The sequence below is a fragment of the Semicossyphus pulcher genome, unplaced genomic scaffold (genome assembly GCF_022749685.1).
Source record: "Semicossyphus pulcher isolate SPU_LCO1_2020_fin unplaced genomic scaffold, fSemPul1.0.p SCAF_1, whole genome shotgun sequence".
Classification (NCBI taxonomy): domain Eukaryota; kingdom Metazoa; phylum Chordata; class Actinopteri; order Labriformes; family Labridae; genus Semicossyphus; species Semicossyphus pulcher.
In genome coordinates, this window is record NW_027211603.1 from 28,029,302 (window position 1) to 28,054,934 (window position 25,633).

General features: G+C 42.1%; 1 protein-coding gene across 1 annotated transcript in view; it reads right to left on the reverse strand.

The window, feature by feature from the left end:
* Positions 1-509: 509 nt before the first annotated feature.
* The window catches only part of LOC138591394 (collagen and calcium-binding EGF domain-containing protein 1-like), a 39,045-nt gene continuing 13,921 nt past the window's right edge, over positions 510-25,633 (reverse strand). Inside the window, exons 3-11 of the mRNA XM_069661985.1 lie at positions 6,523-6,575; positions 4,427-4,561; positions 3,825-3,962; positions 3,555-3,688; positions 3,338-3,452; positions 3,056-3,195; positions 2,584-2,619; positions 2,124-2,159; positions 510-1,480 (exon numbers count right to left, since the gene is read on the reverse strand). Of these exons, the coding sequence (XP_069518086.1) occupies positions 1,292-1,480; positions 2,124-2,159; positions 2,584-2,619; positions 3,056-3,195; positions 3,338-3,452; positions 3,555-3,688; positions 3,825-3,962; positions 4,427-4,561; positions 6,523-6,575 (976 nt within the window). The 3' untranslated portion in view covers positions 510-1,291. The remainder of the gene's footprint in view (positions 1,481-2,123; positions 2,160-2,583; positions 2,620-3,055; positions 3,196-3,337; positions 3,453-3,554; positions 3,689-3,824; positions 3,963-4,426; positions 4,562-6,522; positions 6,576-25,633) is intronic.

Below are 25,633 nucleotides of genomic sequence, written 5' to 3' on the forward strand. Positions count from 1 at the left end.
ACACTTCCTGGGGGCTTCGCTGGAGCTAAAGGACAGTTAGCTTAACATAGCATACAGACCAAAGCCTGGCTCCGTCCAAAGCTAACTAAATCTGCCATACCTGTGCCTCTGAAGCTTCTTTAGAGGTTTTTGTATGAACTAAACACACAAGAAACATTATGTTGGTTAGTAAGTTTTCGCTCTCTCGCCACGAGTAAGACGAACAGATCGATACCAGTGTGAAGCTAACACCAGCAGGTGGTTAGCTTATCTTTAAATTAGCATCAGAAAGGAAAGGGCTACACTCATAATATGTGTAGCTGTATTATATTTCAGCTGTTTGATTTGCAAACTGTAACTGTTTCCACTTTAGATCCTAGGCTTTGCTAACTGGAGGCTAGTGGTGGCTAACAGACAGACATAGTGGTATTTTCTTTCTTTAGTAAACTAGCAGCAAGACAGATAATAACCACATCTCCCAAAAACTGTTTATGGCACCAACTTTTATTTATTTATTTTATTTGGGTTGTTTTCTTTTCTTTTTGATAAAAAGTTTTGATTGTCTGGGCTTGAAACAGACGAATATTTAATACTGCATGTTATTTCTCAGCAGCAGACAACATCAGATCTACTTGATGTCTTACAATCTTTCTTTGATTATATTTTTATGAACATATTAAAGCAGTAGTCTACATGTTTTTTATACTTCAACTTGAGTTGTTTAATTGTACAGTTTAAAAAATACATCAGGCATTTATGTTTTTGTGCAACAGTTAAGGATTGGGTCTGTTACACTCATGTATCTTATGAATTAGTGTCTGAAGACGCCTCAGAGTAGAGGGTAGCTACAGAGATCCGACTGGAGGGCTGGATCCTGCAGACAGGTGCAGGGAAGCTCACAGTGCGGGCCCAGGCTCTTTGTACCAACGGCCTGCAGGCAAACTGTCAGCGGCAGCAGAGCTTCCACGGACAGACTCAGGAACAGGAAGAGATGTAGACGATAAAGTTCATCGTTTGAAGTGGTTCAGCTCAGAGGCACAGCTCAGACATAAAGGCACACGGTGCATCTTTCTCACTCTGTAGCGTGCACACACATCCCTCACACACACCTCGGCTGTGTAAGGCTGCCAGACGGTGCTCACAGTGGTGAAGAGAATCCGTGGTCCAATTTCCGTGATCATAATCCTCGTATCTCTCCGGTTGACTGTCCGTGGCAGTGAGAGAGTGTAATCGAGGCTGCTTTCCCACTACATCCCACACGCAGGGTTAGGAATTATTTACAAGTTGGTTATTGTGTGTGGGAGGTCAAAGGTCAGGTATTGAGCATGAGATCTCCTTGTCCGGAGCCCCACTCCCCTAATTCCACTTCCCCGCTGGAGTGAGGAGGACTGTCCAGAGAGATGCCTCTCCGCTCCCCGAACACCTTCTCCTGCAGTTCAATGATGTCGTTGCGGATGTCGGCCATCATCAGCAACAGGAAGTCGAAGGAGCCGGGCGGTCCCTGAGGACAGAGGACAAAGTGAGGAATTGATTGAGATGCCGTGTGTGTCATTTTTCACTCAGTGTGGCGGTCAATAAACTGGGTTTACCTCTGGGGTTGTGAAGCACGATAAACAATGAAAATAAAAAGCTCTATTATACTGATAGGAAATCGGTATGCACCATCTCTAGTACTATGTCTATGAAAGCAAAAGTCGCTTGTTGATTTGAATGAAAATCTTTCCACACTGTCTCAATTAAAAAGTTCTAAATAAAACTTAGATTACAGATACATGATGCAAATGAAGATCTGTTTCTGGCTTCAACAGATATTTGATAAGGTGGCTAGCTTCTGTAACAAACTGTGTCTGTAACAAAAAGACCAAGTTCAGCTTTCTTTACATGTAAATACAATGTACATCTCGCACTCTCTACAGGTGTTTATTCACCTGCATTGTCATTTACATTATAAGACGAGGACAGATGTGAGACCAGAGAGAGGTTAGCTAAAGTATAACAAGCTCAAGAATTAGTATATGCTTACTGGGCATATGGTATTTAAAAAAATGTGACCGTAGCATATTCAGAGCATTTTAGCGTAAAAGTATTGAAAGAGTTCTTACAGGAATGTGAATTGTATGCGTTTTAATTAGAAATAAACTTACAGGTGGGCCTCTTGGACCTGGAGCTCCTCTGTCGCCCTGCAGATGAGACACAGCAGAAGATATTATCACACTGCAGCTTTAGTGGATTCACTCGGTAAGGCAGGGCAAGTTTATTTATATAGTACATTACAGGTACAAGAAAATTCAAAGTGCTTTACACAAGACAACAAACGCATCATAACAAAGGGCAAAAGAAACATAAAACAAGACATTAAAAAGCAAGGTGAAGATAAAATACTAACAGTTAAAACAGAAGCTAAAATATAATAAGACAGTTTCAAAGTGTCACTGTGTCAGTAGATCACAAATGTATTCTGGCTTTGGACCATTCAGTGCTTTGTGAGTAAAAGGTGTCTTAATTAAATGTAGACACTAGGGGGCAACAATGAAGCAACACACACAAACAAAAAGACATAAATTCAAAGAAAATATCAGGGAAATAAAGAAATGCAATAATGACCTTTAGTCCATCTCGTCCTGGTGCCCCCGGAGGCCCCTGTGTGAATCATTAGACACAGAGATGAGACGGTTTGTCAAGCTAATATAATGAAAATCATTTATGATGCAGACCTGAGGACTATGTTTTTGTTTGCTTCTATGCTTCTATGCTTCTATGAAGAGTATGTTATTAGGATTTTGTTGTAGATTAAATAAACATGCACACCATAAACGCATGCTGTGTTGTTTTAAATGAAGACAGAAGTCCTCCTCCATCTTTTCGCTGTAACTGAAGGTGATGGTTGACAGCTGACTGTGGATAGTGTTTCCAGTGGCACCAAAGCAATATTCTCATGACTTGCTGACCTTCAGATTTTCAGACGCGTACTTGATGTCTTGAAGTCGAGTCTCCAGTAAGAACTAAACTGGAAAACCTAATGTGTGCACACTCTATGTGATATCTCCTCGGTTAAAGAGTAGTGTTATTGTCTTACCACGGCCCCCCTGCGGCCTCTTTTGATGTGCTTCAGGTCAGGCTCTGGACCCATGGGTCCCATGTCTCCCCGTGGACCCCGAGGCCCAGGAGGGCCCCTCTCCCCTGGCTCCCCTCTCTTTCCTGGTTCTCCTGGGTGTCCTGGCACAGATATATGGATATAGTGATCATGACAACTATTCAATTTTTTCAGCTTTTCTATGCCAGTGTCATACAAATTCTTCTTGCAGCACTTAAACATTGGCCATTTTCTGTTGTTGATTCTTTTTCATATCGCCATTACCTGGGACCCCTGGAGCTCCTTGAGGACCGGGTAAACCAGGAAGACAAGGGCTGTCAGGACTTTTTCCCTGCCTCCCCAGAGACGGCTTGTCACTGCTGTTGGCCAGGCCGGGTACCTACACACATGAAGAGGAAAGACTTATTAGGACAAGATGCCTCTTCCTGTCTGGAATCTTGGGAAACATGATCAAGTTCTGGTTCACACTGTTTCATGTTACCTGGTTGGGTGACTGTGTGTTGCCCAGCCTCAGTTTTATCTGCAGCAGACTGTTTTTCATGTTCATAAAATCCTGACAGGTGAACGAGCAGGTACCAGCACTCATCAGGGTGTCTGACTTCCCCGACGAACTCACTGCAGGACAACACATACATTAAATCATTACCTAAAAATATCTAATAAATTCAAATGCATTTTATCCTGCATCTTAACCAATGAACTAAAGGACACTGATTGTGACTTAAAGCTCAGTACAAACACAGAAACTCACAGTTGTGTACGGGGATGCAGGAGCGTTGGTCGGATGCGAGTATGTAGCCACTGTGACAGCGGCACAGGAAGCTGCCCGCTGTGTTCACGCACTCGTGGTCACACATGCTGCTGCCTGCGTGCTCACACTCATCTATGTCTGCATGTGAGTGTGTTTATGCGAGAGAAAGAGGGAGAGAAAAGAAGTTACATTTTAACAAGAAAAATTTAAATCAAACTTTGGAGGTTGTTTTTTTGTCCTTGCTTCTCTGCATGAGTCTTTTAATATTGATTCTCATATTGTGAAAGCTATTAATGATAAGCCTGTTGTGACTCTGGAAGTTTAATTGTGCAACAAGGATGCAGATTCCCTAAAGTCTCCTGAATTGCTCTGTACCAAAGAAGGAAGCTGCTTTGCAACACAAAACAGGAAGAGGGCGCTGTCTCTCCAGTTCACAAAAACCCTTTACAACATGTTGGTACTGTTTAAAGAAGCCATGTGTTTGAAGAACAGGTTGCAGTATACATGTTGGTCAGTGTAAGGGATGAAGGACTATAGTGGGATGATAGAAGACACGACAGTCTAGAGTATTTAACCAGGCGATGAGAGAGGAGTGAACTGACCCAGACAGTAGGGAGATTTGTGGTTGCGGTGTCTCTCCCGGTCGAAGCGATAGCCGGGGTAACACGTGCAGACGACTCGTCCAAAGTTATCAGTGCACTGCTGCTCGCAGGGCGACGCTGCACACACATCCATGCCTAAAGAGAGAGAGAGAGAGGGAGCATCAGAAAAGATGAGCATGTTAGAGTTGTTCATGATGACTGTCTGAAAAAACATCACTGTTATCACACAGGAGCGCTATCATCATTGTCTTATACACATAAGGTCCAAATCCACAACATACATTTTACACACAGGTGCAGGGTCAAACCACACCCTTATTTCTGCATCTTTTAAAAAAGCAACCAATTGCACTATGGGATTCCAGAAGTACATCCATCGAGCATGTAAAAGTGTAGCTTTCAATCTGTGAATTTGGACACTTGGGTCAATACAGTACACTGCATCTGCAGTGAGTATGGCCTAATATGATAACTGAACCTATAATGACCATGTCTAAGACATGGCATTGTCTTCTGATAGATATCTGATCTATCCTTTATTGAAATCCTCTGGCTCTGAATATGTTTAGTGAATAAACACTATATCTTTCTTTCTTTTATATATATATCTGTTAAATACTTGATACTGATTGGTTAATTACAGCATTCTGAGGTCTAATATTTCTCAATAACAGCCCGTTGTTATGAAGAACAGATTGTTGCTATGGACGCGGCTCTAATCACACAATCCAGAGGACTAACTGTAATCATATCAATCGACCGAAAGAAGTCAGTTTACAGAGGGGGATCCATAAAACTGAAGACAGCACATGAAGTAAACATTAGAACACCGTACGGGATACGGCGGTGTTTAACGACGGTGAATGGAAAAGAAGATGTAAACAGACTCTGACAGTGACGAGACAGAAAACATCAATCAGGTGCCCCGCTGTTTCATGCGGAAATGTTCAACTTGTCAACTTACTTGTGAGTAATAACAGCTAGCTTAGCTCATTTTAATGTGAGTAATAACAGCTAGCTTAGCTCATTTTAATGTGAGTAAAAACAGCTAGCTTAGCTCATTTTAATGTGAGTAATAACAGCTAGCCAAGCTGATTTTAATGTGAGTAAAAACAGCTAGCTTAGCTCATTTTAATGTGAGTAATAACAGCTAGCTTAGCTCATTTTAATGTGAGTAAAAACAGCTAGCTTAGCTCATTTTAATGTGAGTAATAACAGCTAGCCAAGCTGATTTTAATGTGAGTAAAAACAGCTAGCTTAGCTACAGATCACATTCACCCATTCACACACACATTTACACACTGATGGCAGAGGCTGCTACGTAAAGTGCCCAACTGTAGGCCTATGCAATTTTTATTTATTGTGATTTGTGGTTCAACAGTGTTTTAATTTTGTTGCATGTAATGTAATTTATAGGTATGTTTTTAAAGCTTTTATATTTATATACATATTTAATATTCACATATATTACCTGACCATAGCAGCCACCATTGCTGAATATGATACAAGTATAAATAAAATCATCTGTTAAATATATATAAATAAAAAATTATACATCAATCTCATAAACAGTGTAACATCAGCCTGTGACGTAAACAGTGTTGATCCTTATATGAGCAGTTTAATGGAACTAACTGGTGTACGGTTACAGATGCATCAGCTAATATTCAGCTTAAAGAAGCTGTTCAGTGAGTTACAGTGTCCTCTAGTGGCTGATGTGAAACACTGCTGTTCTATTGAGACAGGCACTAAACCTGTTTGTCCACACTGTGCACCAGAGGTCAAGATCAGGATTATGCAAGTCCAATTATCAGATTTTTTCTGAACAGATATCAACAAACTGCAGCAGTCGTCTTTGCCAAAAATGGACAGTTTATCTTTTGGCTGTTAAGTTGTTTGTTCCAGTGTGTTGAAATGTGCTGGATGACTCCTTAAACCTAATGAGGCCAAACTAAAAGTCTGTCAACAACAAAATGTGCAAATAAAGGAATGTGATCTCCAGGTTCTGTGCTGTCATTGCTTTAAATGATCAACTGTATTAAAGCACATGAGTCAGATATGAGAGCATATAAGGATAGTCTGAATGGTTTACCTACTTTCAGGTATGCACTGGCCCATCACAAACCTGAACCCTTCACAGCATTTCCTCCTGGAAAACAAACAAGAAATCAAGTCAGTGTCAACATTTTAACATCCCCAGCTCTTCAGCTACCTGTAATCTGAGTTATCATTAAGACGTCATTGCAGAGGTTTAGTGTGATGGACAAAACTGGACCAAAACACCATCATCCAGGATTAAAGGGATAGCTCAGATTTTTTCGAAGTAGGGTTGTATGAGGTACTTATCAATAGTAAGTGTACGACATACAGTTGATAACAGTCAGCACGGCCCCTGTGAGGAGAAGCCGGCCGGAGTTCCTACACGGAAGCTAAGCTAAGCACCGCTGCAGACAGGGTCCCGAGTACCACATAATTTAGCCACTTAAAGAGTCCTACATATAAACAAACATGTCAGCTTAAGTGTTCGCTGTATTTTAGTTTTGTGTCACCACTTCACATGTACGTCAGGCAGCTCTTTCCCTCGGCACTATGTCTCATTCTGCACAACGGCCCTAATACTTGTATCACAACACCTGACAGCAAGTAAAAGAAAATACAACATTATAGTACCATAGTACCAAATGCTTCTACATTATTTCCAGTGTAATGTGGTGATGAATGTAAACATCCAGCAAACTGGTTGATTGACACCTGTGTTCACTTCAGCTGTGGATTTAAGTGTGGAAATCAATGCGCAGCAACTCAACAAACTATTCAGAGGCATGTGTGCAGCTGAAAGCATGAAAATACAGATCAGAGAGATGCAACAAAGTGCAACGATCACACTTATAGTAAGCCCAGGTAGCATTTATTCATTACTACCCTAGATTACGGGATAGTAATTACAGGGTTAAATAGCATTATTTCCTTTTGGATTCTGATATTAATTTCTAGACTTTAGTTTTAATGGATACCGAGTAGCATATCATAAGTATATTAATCTCAGTGTGACGTGACGTGGATTTCAGGGAAGGCAAGTGTTTTGATTTCCGTTTGTAGTCTGAGTAATATTGTCCAATCACATATCAGCAGGCTGCTGCTTATGCAGGAAAAACAGTGCGTGTGGAGAGCAAAAGCAGGTGCAACATAACGCGCCGTAATGACATCCCGGCTCCCATCAGCGGCCATCTGGCATCTCTGTTCTAGATCTAAAACTCAACTTGAGACAAATTCCCTTGATGCTGTGTCGCAAAAGCCGTTCAGCCTTCAGATCAGAATCATCAGAAATGGTCGATCCGACCTCCGTTCAACAAAGGAGCATTTTTAAAGTTGTTAACTAAACCGGGCATGCCTGACATGTTCACCGTTGACCCCAGAGACTCTATCATCGTCAGAAATAGCCGATGGGTCCAGAGATTGCTAGAATATTAAATAAATATAGCCTACATTATATTTATGGAGAGAAAAGAACGGATTAGTAACATTTTGCTTGCTTTGACTGATATTGCATTCTGCTATCACCAAACTTGATCAATTGTAACACGATCATTTCCTATGCAGGTTTGAACCCTGCTTGCACTGTTGATGTTTACTGCATGTTGATGTCTCAGTACTTGCCCTCAGTAACAAGAAGCCAAATGTGAACTAATTGCAGCAAGTTAATACAATCAAAAGCAGATTTCAACTCTGGCTCTCTGAGGGCTCCTGCTCTGCTCTCCTGTTTGTCTCCACAGTAAAAGAGCCCTCTGCCACATCTCAACAAATGTGACAGAGATGCTGCCTGTTGTTCCCTTGCCTGCACTTATAGCATGACCAGATAAACACCTACAAACTATTACTTTCACACTAGTTTACAGTCTCTCTGCTTTTGTGATGTAACAGTTCGGTGCACGATGAGTTTTTGCAACACAGCGTTGTGCAACGATTATTGAGAAACTATTTCTCCTGAAATTGATTTATGGTGTTTGGCGATGACACTCGTCCAGCCATCATGCAACAATCCACCACATGTTACAGACATTACAGTTGGAAAAAACAGAGAGGAAATGGCTCAGAAACTGGAGCAGCACAGCCACGCTACAGATATCACACACACAAACACATGTCAGAAGAAAATGCTAAAGAATACAAGACTCCTGTGCTAAAAGCTGCACGCTGTTACCGGAGGGGTTCAGCATGCTGCGTCCTTCACTTCCCCCTCAAGACAACAAGTTGCTTTTATTCTCCTCCAGCCTCCATGCAGTGTAACTCTAAATCACTCTGAAATCCCCCCACCTCCTCCTGAATGAAAAATAACCTATAAAACTGTGAGGCCGGCCTAAACTGATGAGATCCAGATGAGAGCAGCTTTAATCTGCAGCCTGTAGCTGAGAGTGTTGAGAGGGATGAGGCCGAGCATGGAGCCGAGGTGGAGACAGGAGAGTGAATGCTGTGATGAACATTGTCACACATTCAGTCGGTCGGTCAATCCATCAATCAGTCATCTACGTCGGGTTTATGCACTGCAGATGTAAGACTGTCGAACGGCGGACTTTATACCCTTTGAATGAAAGTCACTAAAAAGTTAATTTGACCTAAAGATTAAAGTGGATCTGGTTCTGATCTGACAGTCACTATTTCTATTAAATGTGAGCCTCTTTATTCAGTGTTTCCTCTTTATTCTCTGGCCACCCTAAACTTCAGGGATTGATAATATGATCAAAGAAAAATGCAAGTTTGAAGCAGAACAGACATCAGAGAGCTGCACCCCTGAGCTTATCACAACTAAATAATTTTTCAACAGTTAGAAAACAAGGGATCCTCTTGTCTGATGATTCACCAGATCACTATCGGTGCGGATATTGACCTTATCATTATTTGTGACGGATCAGCGTTAAATATGGTTTCTTTCATTCTGATTATTTCCGTGCCTCCAGCGTCTCTGGCCTCGTATCACCTCACATCAAAATGATTCAAGTGAGATCTCATGACACGTTAGCCTGACTAAGTGTTCTGAACAAAGCTAATTGATTTCATAGCAGTCTCTATAAAGGAAACAACTGATAAGTGCTGCTAAACTCAGAATTGGGAACTGAAGTGGGATCAAGCAATATTTGTTAATAAAATGCACTCTGTTCTCTTAGTTTAATATGTGCAGGTGAGTAAACAGGACATCATTTGGATTTTCACTTATTTTTGAAGCTTTTCTTTGTTTGTTCAGCCATAGTAGATTACTGTTTACTCGCAACACTTGCAGAGACCGGAAAAGCAGCCGCTTAGCTCCGCCTACCCTCTCTGGCAGACCAACCACTGCTGGGTGATGGACAACGCGTCACTAACTGGGCGCCACTTGTGATTTTTTCCCATGAAAGTCGCCACAGACACCCAGTCTGTAATACTGCAAATGCAAAGGCTTTCATCAGTGGGCCATAGGCTCAGTCACCATTGTGTTACCTCATTCGGCGATAGATAGTGACTTAACAGACATTTATTTAAATGAAAATCTTCCAGATTATTACTTTAAACGGGGTCATTCCCCTACCAATTTCATTCAATGCAAGGGTCCTTTCTGTCTTGATATTGTTAGTCCTGCGTGAATCAACATCTCTGTGATTTAGGGTCAAGTCTTTTGTTTTCTTTAGCCTTTCGTCTGACTTCCCAGTTAAGAATTAAGGAGGCTGTGTTGGCAATTATACACGTTTTGACAGCTCACACACCATGGAGACTAATTCTCAGAAATACAAGATTAAATCCATCAGAGGCTCAGAAGCTCAAAAGAAGATGAGATGGAAGATGGTAGCCTGCAGAACATGTATCTATCTGTTAACATAACTTGATAATGTGTAAGATGCCAGTTTTGTGTCCAAAACTGCAGGCATGAGGGTAATACTAGCTTTCTGCTAATAAGGCTACAAGAGAGGCTACAGCTTTGCTAGCTGCTCTGTGGAGCGCTACACTTAGTAAGCACAGCAGTGGTTTGAGGAAATGCTAGCGTTAGCATGCTAACATGTTGACAATGACATTGTTATCATAATAAGAAATACAGCATAAGAAATAATTTTTATCATGGTTGTCTTTGGAATTCAACGTGTGTAAGAATGCTACGCTCTGCTTATTAGCTCTTAACAAACAACACAGCTGATGCACAGTCGTGTCACAGATGTGTCAACTTGTTAGTGGTTTATGGTCGGGGGTTTCCAAAAGTAAACAAGATTTTTTTATGAAGCTGTAATGAATGTTTGTACAAAATATCAAGAAAAGTGTTGGAAAGTTTGTAAGGAATAGCTCAAATGATTGAAGACATTGCCTCTTGAGCTGCACCGCTAACTTGGCTATAAAACCCAATAGTAGCCCACTTATAGCAAAAACCAAAACATATCAACGATCCACACAGCAGCAAAGAGCTGACCTCACACACATACACATACATCGACAGGCCGCCCCTCAGTCAGACATGCAGCAGCCTCAGCAGCTCTCCCCTGGGTGCTCGTGATGGACAGGACGGGGAGGTGGGGGGCGTCTGGACGAGCAGAGGAGGGCGGAGGGAGAGGTGACCCGTGTGTTTTTGTTTGGGGATGTGAAAGTATGTTGGTCAGTCAGGCAGCAGGCCCAGTCACCATGACACAACCTCTAAAACACACACCATTACACTCAGAGGAATCTGACTTATGTGTGGAGAAGTTTTTCTGCTGGGAATACAAGAGTGTGTCTTTTATCAGTATAGAAGTTGTGGTGGTATTTTCTGGCATGAAAGTGGAGAAAAAATGTAACATGGGAACAAAATATTGGTAACCTACCATCAGAAAAACCATGCACCAGAACAACCTGGGCGTGTGTGTGTTTATGTCTGTGGGAACACATCTGTACATGTGTGTGTGAGTCTGTGTGAGGGCTGGTAAACCATCCAGTAATTGGGCACAGCCTTTTAATGTCAGTCAGGGTTTATTAGTGAAAGCGATCCATGACGCTAGCAAGCTTCCTCTCCGCTTTCATGTCCTCTCTGTGCACTTTACTTCACTCGCCCTGCATCCACTCTGTGATCTGAAACATGTCGATCTATACTCGAGCCTTGCTATCGGCCTCCTGCTTGACAGTGCTCTCCATCGGTTCACTAGTTGTTGACATAATCTCTGTCTCCCTCTCTTCCCTCTTCAGGCTGACATGTTGTTGGCCTCCTCTTGCCCTCTGTCCTTGAAACCTGATGAGGTGTCTGCCTTTTCCATCTTTATTTCATTCAGAGGAATATTTCTCTGTCCTCTGAAGACTTGCCGAGGCCAGGAGGATTATTTCAAGCCATAACTGCAGCACCAAACAGGACTCTGGCAGCAAGTTCTTTACAACCGCTTAAACACAGTTCTCCACTTTTTCTCCTTTTTTAAAACTCTCCATGCTGCATTTGTTGAATCTAAATTGCACTAACGTAACCAAAACACACACAACCTCACCATAAAGGTGCTTTTAGCAGCAGTGGCTGCTGTCTCCATTGTTTGCAATGTAAACAAAGCAACAGCTGTTTTGCTAAGGATGGTGGTAGTGTCAAGGACAGGGAGGGCTACAGCTAGTTTTCTGCACCATTACTTTGCTGCTCCAAGTAATCTTCAGCCCGATCCCAGCTTTCAAATGTAGGCAGTCACGTCAGGGTACTACGATAGAAAACCAAATACATGTTATCTCTTAAACGTTTAAATACCATATTTTTGGCTGACTGTCGGGGTCAACCCTACACACGGGTCTGTATGTGACTGACTGACTGAGTGAGTGAGTGAGTGAGTGACGGTACTTTCACAGCCGTAGAGAGAGAGAGTTGCGACATCAAAATGGTCGGATCATGGAGCATATTGGACCTCCATTGACGGGACTCTCTGTCTATACGGCTCTGGAAACTTTGTTCGGGGAGTAGGCTGCTCCGCTGCTGCTCACCTGCTGTCAAACACGTTGTCATCGGCCTCATAAGGACCGTCCTTTTAACACATTGCCCACAGTGACCTGACGCGGTCAGCCACATACTAGGTTTTGACCTAGTCTTGTTCATACTTAAACCATGACAGAATAATGCATCTACCAACACTTGAAGAAAAATGGTTTAATTGTTTCTATCAGAGATGATTTTATAAAGTCAGTGTCCTTTAGCATATACATCTGCACTGGAGCTGAGTTTAGTGTGAGGAGAATCTAACATTCTTTACAACACTGTGGATGTCTTAAAGGGTCTGGATCTCACACATGTCCACTTCAATACTAGCACAATACATACGCCCAGATTCATGTTTTTCCATTGATCTGATGATGCTCGAGCCCCAGCAAGGAAGAAGATGCTGTCCATGACTGCTACTTAATACAATGCAAACAATGCAGGAATCAAACTTTAATAAAAAACTATCTGTGAATACACAAGGAGTTTTTGTGAGTGGTTGACATGCATTAAGCATTTACTGTATCTCTTAAAGCGCAGGGTGCCTCGACCAACTTGCCACTCCTGCTGCACACAGGCGTTCACCAGTACAGCCACATGAGAGAGTGGATACTGGGAACACTAACTAACTTGCGGGTGTGTTATCATTAACTTCAGTTTGTTATGGGGTGTCCTGTTTGATGCTGCAAAAAATTAGGAGCACCAGACAATGTGCTTGTAGACATTTTTACTTTATTACTTTAAACTTATCATTTCTAAGACTCAAACTGGCACTGTTTGGCCTTAATATGGGGCCAATATGTGATCTGTAAAAGTGTCCACATAATCTGGTGTCTGTGCATCCAGACTTGTAAGTGTGCTAAGTGAGTGAATATGTACATAAATATCTACATGTGGATGAGATTTATAAAAGCACAGTCATCTGAGAGGTGGACCTCTACTGAAGACATTTCTGTTTTTCATCTCTTAATGACCTCAAACTCGTTACCTGAAGGCCTTTTACAGGGAGATGTTTGTACACATGCAGGGATTGAGATTTAGTTTCACCATCCCTATCCAACAATTGCAAAAAAAAAAGACTACAAGATTGGCCCTATAGTGATCCACTTCTTTACAATTATCATAATGTACTTAAAGCCTTGTATGAAACTTAAGACATGAAACAGGTGTTGTGTTGTTGGCAGTTTATCTGATCTGAATTGTCCCTGTGGTCAGTCTATGTGAGGTTAACTCTCAGCCTGTTGCAGATTGTATCTACATCCCTGCATAGGTTAAGCATCAGTGTGGTTCGTCTGGCTTGGGGAGCCTGCATTGAAATTTATAGACTTCGTAATCAGAAGCAGTTTGCACATGTTTCACAGCTGATTGGCTCTGCATTAAGAAAACATGGACGATAGAAAGGTTTTCGACATCCCCTCCTGGCTTCTGTCGAGGATATCATTAACTGTGACAGCTGGCTGCTGTTTCTGACCGTTTGTGTACATAAAGTGTGATAATTTCCAATAAACAGAGAAATGGACTGGACATGGATAGCTCACATGCTCTATTGGCCTGCAGAGGGACAGCATCTGTAGCAAGCAGCGAAACGGTTCTTGATTGTTTTTGGAGGAAATCAGAGGAAAAGGTGAGAAATAGCTGTTTGAGATCCAGACAATCTCCAGACAACCAGGTCCTTATTGTCCGGAGCTTTAACACATGTAGCACGAAGTGGGAGATAGTCTATGTGAGACGCATCCTCAACAGGAAACATCATGTCACGGCATGGTCATGTAGACCTTAAAACAAACTCCTACACGTTGTAGCATCAGAGACTCCCTGATGTGAGAGGTTGATGCTGTGGCAATAAAGCCATTTGAACTGTGTCTTGGAGTTTTTCTTGTGTTTTACCCCAGTGAGAACCAACCAGGATTTCAACGTTGAAATTTAGTTGAAAACAGGGTGAAGTCAGGTCTGAACTTCTAAGAACTGACTAAAATACGACATTACAACATCAACGTGTCAGTTAATTTGTTCATTTGAGCGCTGAAAGGGTGACGAAAGTGATGACTGTACCCAGCGAGCACTTTGCCGTTGACAAGACGTTCAAAACTGGTTCAGAAGTGAACGTTTTTTCACCAACTATTTGAAGATGTTGATCAAATGTTTATGTTTTAGCCTGCTTCTGTCACATCGCACATTCACACACATGTTAAAGGCTATTTTTAAGTCTCATAGCGGCTAAAATGATTATATAAGTGAGCAGTGCTTCACAGTCATCAACGAAAACTTTGCATTCGATTCCACAACAGCTGCATTCAAGCCGAGCACTCAGCCCTGTCGCTACAGCGTTCCCTCGTGAAATGTGTAACCGTCAGGTGTTAATGAACTACGTCAGCCTCCAGGGGTTGTTCTGCCTTCACAGTCAGAGCTGCACAGCCTAATCTCCACCACTGTACTCCCCTGTTGGTACCAGCCCAGAAAGCGCTGTGTTTGATTTTTGTATAAAAATAAAATGTGTTAAAATTACGTCTTTGTGTAGACAGGATTTCACCAACCGCTCGTCAACCTTTCAACGCTAAAATGAACAAACGAACAAACTCTAAACAAAAATGTGCTTCTGACACGTTCGGCACAGCCGTTTTTTTTTTAAAAAGTGTTGAAATTTGGTCTTAGAGGTTCAGACCTGATTTCACCCTGTTTTTCAACCAAATTTCAACACTGAAATCCTGGTTGGTGCTCACTGGGAATGACTAAATCCAAGAGCACCTTAAACAAACATTTCCAGGAAGTGCTCCCTTGTCTGTATTACAAGACAGACTCAATTTGGTTAAGCCAACAGGAAGTGCCTAGAGCGTGCAGGAGGAGGAGGAATCTTCCATAAAGGTAAATGGGTTATCATCACTTCAACATGTATGAGGACCATCTGCTTTACAAAAGCAAGAGTGGAGAACAACATATAGGCAACTGAAAGGAGCAGAAAAGAGTATGAAGTGGAGAAACTCTGCACAATGTGAGTGAGGTCGTGCTCTTGCTCACTGTGAATGTTCCAGCCTGACAGCTGACTCCGACAAGCGGTCTTACTACAAGGGAACTGGCAGGTTAAAGTCTGTTTAAAGTCAGGGTCAACTGATGCAGACATTCACGTCCTCCCATGCTGCCCCGCCAGGCGATGTTGGGACATTTTCCTGGCTGCATTGCTTGTGTGAAAACGGGCTAATGATAGTCACACTTGATGGGCCTCCGACATGGCTCAGTGGTGTGTCTTCAGGATGGCTGATGGTCTATGAACTTCAAACATGTTATAACTACTCCATATTGAGTAAATGAATGGTAAATGGACTGCACTTATATAGTACTTTTCTCATCTTCCAACCACTCAAAGCGCTTTTACATTGCATGTCACATTCACCCCTTCACACACACATTCATACACTGATGTCAAAGGCCTAAGTGCCAATCTCCAGGAGATATAGACATTAATTCACGCTATGCCTTCAGGAGCAATTTGGGGTTTAGTGTCTTGCCCAAGGACACTTCGACATGTGGCTGTAGCCGTCAGGGATCGAACCACCAACGTTCCGATTGAGAGACGGCCAACTCTACCGCTGAGACCCACTGTCACAGCCCATCCAAAGCTTCCAAACTTCCACCCCTGTCCTCCCCTGTTGGTACCAGCTTTCTCCCACCTTGTGTAGATGGCAGCTGACCCAGCAGCAGCGTGCAGGCAGGCTCATGTACGACCTCAGTCTGCTGCTGCTGCAGCTGCTGCCAAAATCAGCACGGCGGCAGGGGAAGAAACACCAGGACAGGATCCAGAGGCAGGCCTGGGCCCGGATCACTTTACACTGAAGATGATGTACTTTAGCAAGGGGGTCTCCTTCCAGGGGGGGAATGCTTGCTGTTTTGGTTTCCCATCCAGCGTTACCGTGATATATGTCTGCATTTGCAGGCCAGAACAGAGCTACAAGGTCGGGATATTCATTACAGCACCCAAAGAAAACCTCAGTACCTCCCCAGGTCCCTGGCCCAGACAGTGCAGGAGTCCTGCGATCAGGGGATAGTATGGATGATGCTTTCCTTGGAAGATGCTGTCATCATGTATTATGAGCTCCACTCACATTACAGTGTTTTCTGCTGGTTCGTAAGTAGAGTTATAAGAGACTTCGGTGTCCCTCTCCTCTGGTGTCCTCTGAAATAAATCCCATCTCCTGCGTGTCGCCTCGGACTGCAAAGATGGGTGGGAGGATGATGAGGGAGGAAATGCCATAAGAAAGAAATGAGGGTGGAGGACACTGGGAGGAGGAGGAGGATGGTTAAAAGACAGGGATGAAGGTTGTTGTCAGCTCAGACTTTCCCTCCTGGGACTGTGGAGGGAGGAACACAGGAAGTGGAGGTCAACGGCCTCTTGACACGCAAGGACAGCAGACCAGCCATGTGTGTGTGTATATGTGTGTGTGTGTACGTCTTGTCATTGTAATGGATGTCTCTTACTGATGTGGCTTAGACGTGTTACAATTACAGCATGCTGAATTCATCAGCCGTGCTGTAACTGATGTATTTGCTCTGAAACCCACACAGTCGCACGCAGTTCAGGAAGTTGGCCGGTCGTGTTGCTTACGATGATGTGATGATGGATCAGGCTGAAACACATTAGGAGACCAACAATAAAACACATTCTTGGAGGGCAGCCATTTTTTATATATATTCTTTGGGAGTCTGAAATGGAGCCTTTTGTTTCTGTATTTCAATGGGTTGCTAATTTTCTGCTGCTGCTCTTAAATGGTGGGAATTTAAGAGACTTTTTTTACAAGGTGTTCTTTCTTTAATCCCTTTGTTTTTTAACTCCCAAGCGAAAGCACATTCGACTTTATAAGAAGGCTAAACTAATAAGTTATGCTCCACCCATTTGTCTCACAAAACAACCAAGAAGTGGAGACTTTTTAAGGTTCGAAACTCCAAAAATTCTCCCATGTTCTCAGAGGTTTCGTCTCCAATTTAAACAAAACCAGCCTCTACGTCAGCCTCCTCCTAAAGGTGTGAAGGTGTTGCACTAAGCCGCACGTACAGCTCTTTAAGTGTTGGCGTGTAATTGCGCGTATTCTTTTGAAACTGGTGTGAGTATACATATGTGGAGGTGTTAGTGTGGCGAGCGTGAGGACCGCCTCTATGTTTATTTGCTCTGCCAGCCCACTTCCAGGGCCCGGGCCTCAGGGGAAACATCAGGACTCGGGCCTAACAGAGGAAGCTTTGACTGGGAGCACAGGAGGTCTGAACCACTTCCACCAGACTAGAAGCTGACCTGCACTCCTCCTCCGCCTCCCCTCTGTTATGCCTCACCTCTCCCACCTCTTGCCTCATCTTTCCATCCTTCTCCTGCCACTCTCCCATCCCGACCTCCCCCTCTTTAAAAACACACTTTAACCTTAGGAGCACAGGATTGTTTTGATACCACAAATGGACATCTGAAGAGCCACACTGCGCTCTTTTATTTCTCTATGACATAACGAATGAACAATTGCTAATTGTGTCTTAAATGCTACCGTAAATGCCCAACGTCCTCCATCCACTGACCCCTTAAAGCCTTTAGGCCTGAAGCTAATGACTGCTGAGGTTTTAGTGTTCTTAGCTTAGCCTAGCATAAATAGTGTAAGTAGTTAGGAACAGCAGGCATGGTGCAATCCAAAGATAAAAATATTTGCGTGTCAGAACTGTTAAGATCACTAATTTACACCTTACTTCTCCTCTGTTAAGTCTGTACACCAAAAGGAACAATTACCGTGAATAATGTTTAGATACTATTTCGACAGATCGGCTGCAAGAGCCGTATTTGTCAACAGAGCTGTCAATCATCCTTGTCTGTGGTTGAGACCTTAACGGATGGAGGCATCCCTTGTTCAAGTCTGGCCAGGGTCCTTCATTGCATCTCTCGCTCCTTCCTGTCATCCTTTTACAGGTGTCATCAAACGAAGGTGTAAAATGCCCTGAAAATAATTTTAAGAAAGTGTTTGGTGGTCAAAAAACACCTTGAGCATCATGACCCTGTGTTACATGTTACTCTTTCCGCACATCCTGTTGAAGGTATATTTTCAAAGTAAAAGTCACTTAAAAATAGGAACAAGAAATACACCTATCTTATCGGGATTCTCATGCTATGGCTACACATTATATCCATATGCCAAGCACTTCATGATGCTAGTATGCAGGTACTGTTTTTTTTTTTTATTGCTGTCAAAATTGGCCAAAAATGACGTTCGATTATTCCTTCTAAAAAAAACCACATAGCTTCACACTATTGTAATATCTATTTTTGCGCAATATGTCCCCAAGAGGGCACACCAATATAACAAGAGTACTGAAATAAAGTGACTACTTCTTTAAAAGAGACCACATCCCTCCCGTGCCTGTTTGTTCATTGTTCCATTATAACAAAACCTCAGACACCACAGACCTGATGGTTGAGAATGATGCAGCATGTCCCCACCTCATAGGGACAATTTGTAAATTACCCTACATCGTTCCTTCATGCATAATTTCCAGCAAACACTGACCAGATGTAACCATACATAGACGAATGATTCATTTTCACACATCATGCCAGAATGTTAAATTGGCTCCTAAGTACTGCGGTCGAAACCAGATGGGTTTGTACGTGCTGTGCCATCTAAAGACTGGAACATTTATGGGTCAACATGTTTATTGTGGCCTCATTTTCTTTTGTTTCAAGAAGATTGAACAAAGAATTTCATGACGGTCTTAATTTGTGTCTCACTGCAGGGATATAATGGCCTGACAGCAAAGAACGGTCAGGTAACACATCGATTCATGGTGAGTTTCCGGCTATATTTCTATGCAGACAAACGGAGTAAATGTTTGAAATGTTGGCAGAAATCAAATATAAATCAGATTACTTTCCACCAGCCGTCTTAACTGATCAGTATTGATCTTACATGTCAGCTAAACACATTTATTTTCCCTCAAATATTTAGCAGATGACATTTTTATGTGCGCAATGTTTCAGGCCAAACATACACATTGATTTACTCCCGACCTACTGATACCAGATGTTAAAGCCTCCTGCCCATATTGTTAGAGTATCTAACCAGACGCCTGAGTTTCCATCTTTATTCACTGCATGATTTTTTGGCATAAATATAAGTGTATGAAAACCCAGCTGTGGACTGGTTGACAACATCAGAATGTGTGAGTGACAGAGAGAGAAGCCGTCAGAAGTAACACTTTACTTGGATGCTTTAAGAGTTGACTATATTCACATAGCAGACACTTTCCTCAGACATCACGCTCAGGATGGGAAGCCGAAATGATGTTAAAATGTCATACTGCAGTGTACCAGGTTTGAAAATCATATAAACATAAGGAATCTGACAGCTGTTTTAATTCCATCGCTGTCCAATTGATCAGTATCTGAAAAGACAATACATTTTGGTGGGAAATAATTATTATATATATTAATTGTATATTTTTAAGGTAAAACAACATGTTTGACAACCCATTAGCTACCATAAGACAGCCTCTTATGACACCGTTTAACCCTTTATACCCTTTAATTACATTAAAGTTTGATGGTTTCACACATGATACAATAGAAAAGGCAAATATTCCTTGCTAACGGTAATGCTAACGAGCTAACATTACTGTTTGATATTGTCACATAATACAATAGGAAAGGCATATATTCCTAGCTAACAGTAATGTTAGCTAGCTTACTGTTTGATAGTTATACACAATAGAAAAGGCAAATATTCCTTGCTGACGGTAATGCTAGCGAGCTAACATTGCTGTTTGATAGTGTCATATAATACAATAGGAAAGGCATAGCTAATGGTTATGCTAGCTAGCTTACTGTTTGATAGTTTAACACAATACAATAGAAAAAGGTTTGTACTCCTATCTAAAACATAGTTAAGAATTTAGCATAGCCTACCTTGTTAGTAGTGGACTCACTAACCTTGCTGTATGTTTCTAAAGGTAATGTTAGCTAGGAATGTACATCTTTCCTTGGGTACATAATATTAATAATGAATAAATAATAATTCAAAAAATTTTACACTGCCAAACCTTAATGTTAGCCAGGAAATGGTTGAATGCTAACATTAGCTTGTCTTATGGTAGTAAATGGGTTGTTATATATGTTGTTTTACCTTGAAAAATGGCTCGATATCCTTCTGGATTTTTAATATTCATTGTCTTTTCTGTTGCTGATCAATTTGGAAGCAGTGAAATGATAACGTGTCAGATTCCGAACTTTTAAATACAACTTGCAAGCTGGCACACAGCAGTACTAACATAACAACATTTGAGCTTCCCACCCTAGGCTTGACATAAGAGGAAAACATGCGTACATGTAAATGGCAATAAAACAAACTTCAACTGAATAACTGTGTAAGAGAAGTAAGTAAGTGATGGTCTGGTGCAGAGATAAGTGAACACAGAGAGGAGGGGAATCAGTCACCATAGTGGGATGGGTATGCACAAGATAAGAGTGAGTGAGAGCAGTGAAGCAGTGAGGTCACAACAGATCGCACATAAATGATGTGTGAGGATGAGTTTTCATGCCAGACAGGAAGGCTGTTTAAAAGAGTGCGTTTTACTAAAGATCCCACCAGAGACTGTAACTGAGGCACAAAGTGATGGCCTGATAAGACTGAGGAGGTCATCCAAGTCTTACAAATGGCCTTGTGATTGCCTTGGGTGATGAAAAATCCTGCAGCAATTGAGAGATTTATATCTGGTGTAAATCTCCAGCTGTTACACTCCACACCTCCTCTAGTCTCCTTTGTTACATGAGACAGAGCATGCAGGGATATGCCCCCCCATATGCTAGGCTTGTCCACTTTAAACAATACTGTTACAACAATGCGGTTACAGTCTGTTATCAATTGGCTTGTGATTTGTTTAGTTGAGGTATTGACAGTGACAGGGCGGCCATGAAAGCGCAGCAAAGAGCTAATCTAGAACAGACTACACAAAAAGAAAAAAACAGCATAGCGCTTGTCTAGAGGGCCGTTCAGGTGCGCACTAATTAGAAAAAGATGGACGCTTTTTTTGGGAGGTTTGACTGTGGCTTTACATCTCTACGAAGACAATTAAACCTCCATTAAACACAGGAAGCGTAACTCAAAGGCCTCGTAAAGGTTTTCTCTGAGAAAATGAAGACAGAGGAGAGCGGTAAGTGCCTCTCAGTGTAATGAAACAGCAAAACTAAACAAAAAAATCTTGTGTCAACTCCAAGTGTGAGAAAAATGAACAGGTTACTGTTCCCACAGCTGGGGGGTTTGTTGATCACCGTCCAAAACATACAAGGAGAAAACGGCAAAGGGAGAAAAGAGAGTGATAGTTTGAATAGGATGTCCCCGTGGACCTCCTGCATGCAGTGCAAACAATCCGTTAGCGGATCGTGTTCGGTCTGAATGAGTTGCCCTAATGTGTAAGTCGGCTATTTGTTTCCACTTGGCGAGAGCTGAGATTTCATCAAGCATTTTAACAGTTTTAGATTAAGGCAAAGAATAACTTTATCCTCCGTGTCAATGATGAGGACTGAGCTGAAGACAGGGCTGTCAGTGCCTCACTTAAATCCTCGGGATGATAAACAGTAGACGGCTGCTAGAGGGAATTTCCTCACCAGAACACACTCACACGCACACACCCTTACTTATATAGCCTACATATCATATATTCACACACATATGTTTACAGTTTACCAAGTGTTGTCCCGCTCAATAAAGTCGGCCTGCATACCTATCACACAAAGCATGATCTCATTTACACACGCAAAAACACACATAAAAGTATACATTGCATGATATTCAATCCAAACGTCTAACAGCATACACATGCGCCCACGCACCAGCATATCCACGTGGATTACTCATACACTTACGTCCAGACAAACCTAGTGATGAAGGCATCTGGTCCCTGTTACCTGCAAAATCTCATCACCTCCTTCTAGTGTTCAGTCAGAGGTCTCCTGCTTTTGACTAAACTGACTTTAGCACTAAATAACACAGTTTATTGTTTGTCCATTTTGTATATATCCAATCACTGGAAGACAAATCACTGGAGCTGCTGTCGAAATGTCAAGCGTTGGAGATATTATTGAGCGATGATGACATGTACAAACATTTTATGGTAAGAGGAAATACCAATAAATATTTTAAGTGAGAAAAACTAGAAAATCCTACTTGCAGTAGGTTTTTTCCTCAGCGACAGCAGCAGTGTTAAAGCTTGTTTTATGGCTTTTAAGAGGGAGACCTCTGACTGCAGATCCCAGAAGGCCCTGTGAACATTCAGTGTAAAGTTCGAGCCACACACCAACATACACACAGAAGAGAGAACATGTGGACCCGCGTACACATGCCTGCTTCTCATCACCTGCTACAGAAAGCAGCCGTCTGTCTTTACAACCAGATACAGATGAATAGCACTGCACTGATGTGATACATTCTGCCTGTCTCTCTGCATCTGTCTATCAGACACAGAGAGAGGAAGAGGCACCGCCTGTTTCCACACCATTTCAATGACCTAAATATAGGCTAACCAGCATGGTAAAACACTTAAATACTGCTGAACAAACATCAAGTTAGCACCCAGCCATTTTTTCGTAGGAATGCACATCTTTGCTAATGTTATTAGTGCTAATGTTAGCTGGTTGTGCCATGGGCTAAAGGCAGTGGGAAATGCTAAATAAAAGCACCCCAAAACTGGGTTACTTACAAATTGAGAGGAATTTGTCTTTTCAAACTGTTTTGTCAGGGTCAGATTCTGTTTATGTTGGAGCCATGCTAACATTGTACTGTTGCTAGCGTAACAATCTGAAAATGTTCTACTAGCTGCCAAACAAAAAAAACAGACAACACAGAAAACAGACACGCTGTTTTAACACAGATATTTTGACATTTTACAATTTTACAATTTAATTTAGCAGACGCCTTTGTCCAAAGCGACGTTTAGTTAATACAACACAAGCAACAATCAAGACAGGAGGGGACAGAGTCAGTAAGAGCCAACAAACAGCTTCATGTGTGATCGGACACTGGTGCTAACAGGAAGTGCACAGGGCCTTTCTTTTTCTTTTTCAACATCATCAACAACATCAACACGGTCGATATAGTCATCATCATCATTATGAATATCCTAATCCAAGTAACAACATCCTCAAGGTCATCATCATCATCAATAGCATCAATATCATTAAGTGCAGAGGTGTTCATGACATGTCAAAGTGAAGTGTAAATATTAAGATTAAATATGGCTGAATTAATCTGCTTCAGTTTCAGGACCCTGTGAGCTAATTGTGCTTGCTAGCTTACGAGATACCACACAGTCACAGCTTAGCCTACTGTCCTTATTTTGTACATAGGCCTACTACAAACTGTACAACATCTATAGGATATTATTTTTGAATGTCAAAAGCCTTATTAATTTTATTTCCTATGCCCTATAGTGCCTTCAAAAATTCCTACAATGGAACGAAAGCAGGATGCTGCTGTTCATTACTTCGGTTAACAATCTGACGATAATGCTCAACATTTAATAGATTATACATTTAAAATTACACAAAATTAGGATAATTAGTAGGTGTTCAAAATCTTAATTTACCCTTAATACAATGTAAACTAGAGACTACAGGTAGGCCTGATGATACAGCCTGAGCAGAGCGCAGCAATAAATGTAATTAGGAACACCTGTGTGATTCCTGCTGTGACATCCCAATCTAAACAAAAGTACAGATGTACTTACAGCTGAAATTCCACAAATATAATTATTCCTCCCTCTGTTATGTTATATTTTTCTCCTGTCTGTCTGAATGCAGCTGTTTTATCTCCCATGTGAGTCTGTGTGTTCCTGTGCGCTGTATACATGCACAGTTATATCAGACTATACAGGCAGCATGTTAGACTAAACAGCCATGCTACACCAGAGGAGAGTCAGAGGCTCTGTATTTCGTTTGCAGGAACATTTCTTGATAGGTGCAAAGACACACTGAAATGACAGATGTGTCTGATTGAAAGAGGACAACAAAGACGGAGAGGAGGTGAGAGAGAAAAGAAGACTGATGAATGAGAAGAGTCACAGGGCGAGTAAAAGAGAGAGAGAGAGAGAGAGGAAACACAGCAGAGGGAAAAGAGAAAAATGCAGGAAAGATGAGCAGGTTGGAAAAAAGAGAAACAGGGAAAGTGACGGTAGTTGATGCAAAAAGACCAGAATGGGGGTTATAATTGTGAGGAGGGAGCGTTAAGTGAAAGTAATGCAGATGTCGACAGAGCAGAGCTGCTGTTCTCCTGCTGGATGTCTGATTCACTGACAGCGGCCCTCAGCCTCTGGCAGCAGTCCGCCACATGTCCTCCTCGAGGTGGGAAGCCAATTACAGGAGAGAGAAAACAGTCAGCAGCTTCCCTCTCTGCTCTGATTTCCCTTCTCGCTCTTTGTAAAGACCTTTACGTGGTTTTCCAGTCAATTCCCCCGCTGAGGAGAGCGCTCGGCCTGCCAGCGTGCAGCTTTATTTCGTTTGGATCAAAAAATACCTCCGCTTCCAAACCACCCCCCTCCTTTACTACAATCCTACATCTTCCACCGTCCTGTGGCTTTCTCTGCTGTGCAAATCAGATATATCCTCAATGATCCTTCACACACGCGTTAGCACTGATTATTCAAATTGAAAAAGAGGGCTCGTCACACACGACAGATAATCAGACAGAATGATTTCAATTTCTCCACAGCAGCACACATTAAAGAAACCTGTCAACATCTGCTCTCCCCCTTTTCTATGAGATTTAGCTAACACAGGGTGAACTTTAAATTAGCTTAAATAGTTAACAATAATTACAAAAACATGGCTTTAATTTAGGAAAAGGCTTTGTGATAAAATACTGATAAATCCCTGTCAACTAAAAAGTAACAAAATCCATCCATTATCTATACCGCTTCTCCTGTTCAGGGTCATGGGGGAGCTGGAGCCTATCCCAGCTGTCATTGGACGAGAGGTGGGGTACACACTGGACTGATCGCCAGTCAATCACAGGACTGACACATAGAGAGAGACTACCTTTCACACTCACACCTACGAGCAATTTTAGGGTGCTTTCAAACCTGACAGCTATGGTCCGGACTTTCGGACTATCTTTGAAAGTCCAGTTCGTTTGGACAGGTGAGAACACACATTCGAACTCTTGTGCAGACCAAAGACCCAGACCATGGTCCCCCTGAAAAGACGGGACTCGGCCCGTTTCTGCATCAAAACTTTTGGTCTGCTGGCAAAAGCTGCCGTGTGAACACAAACC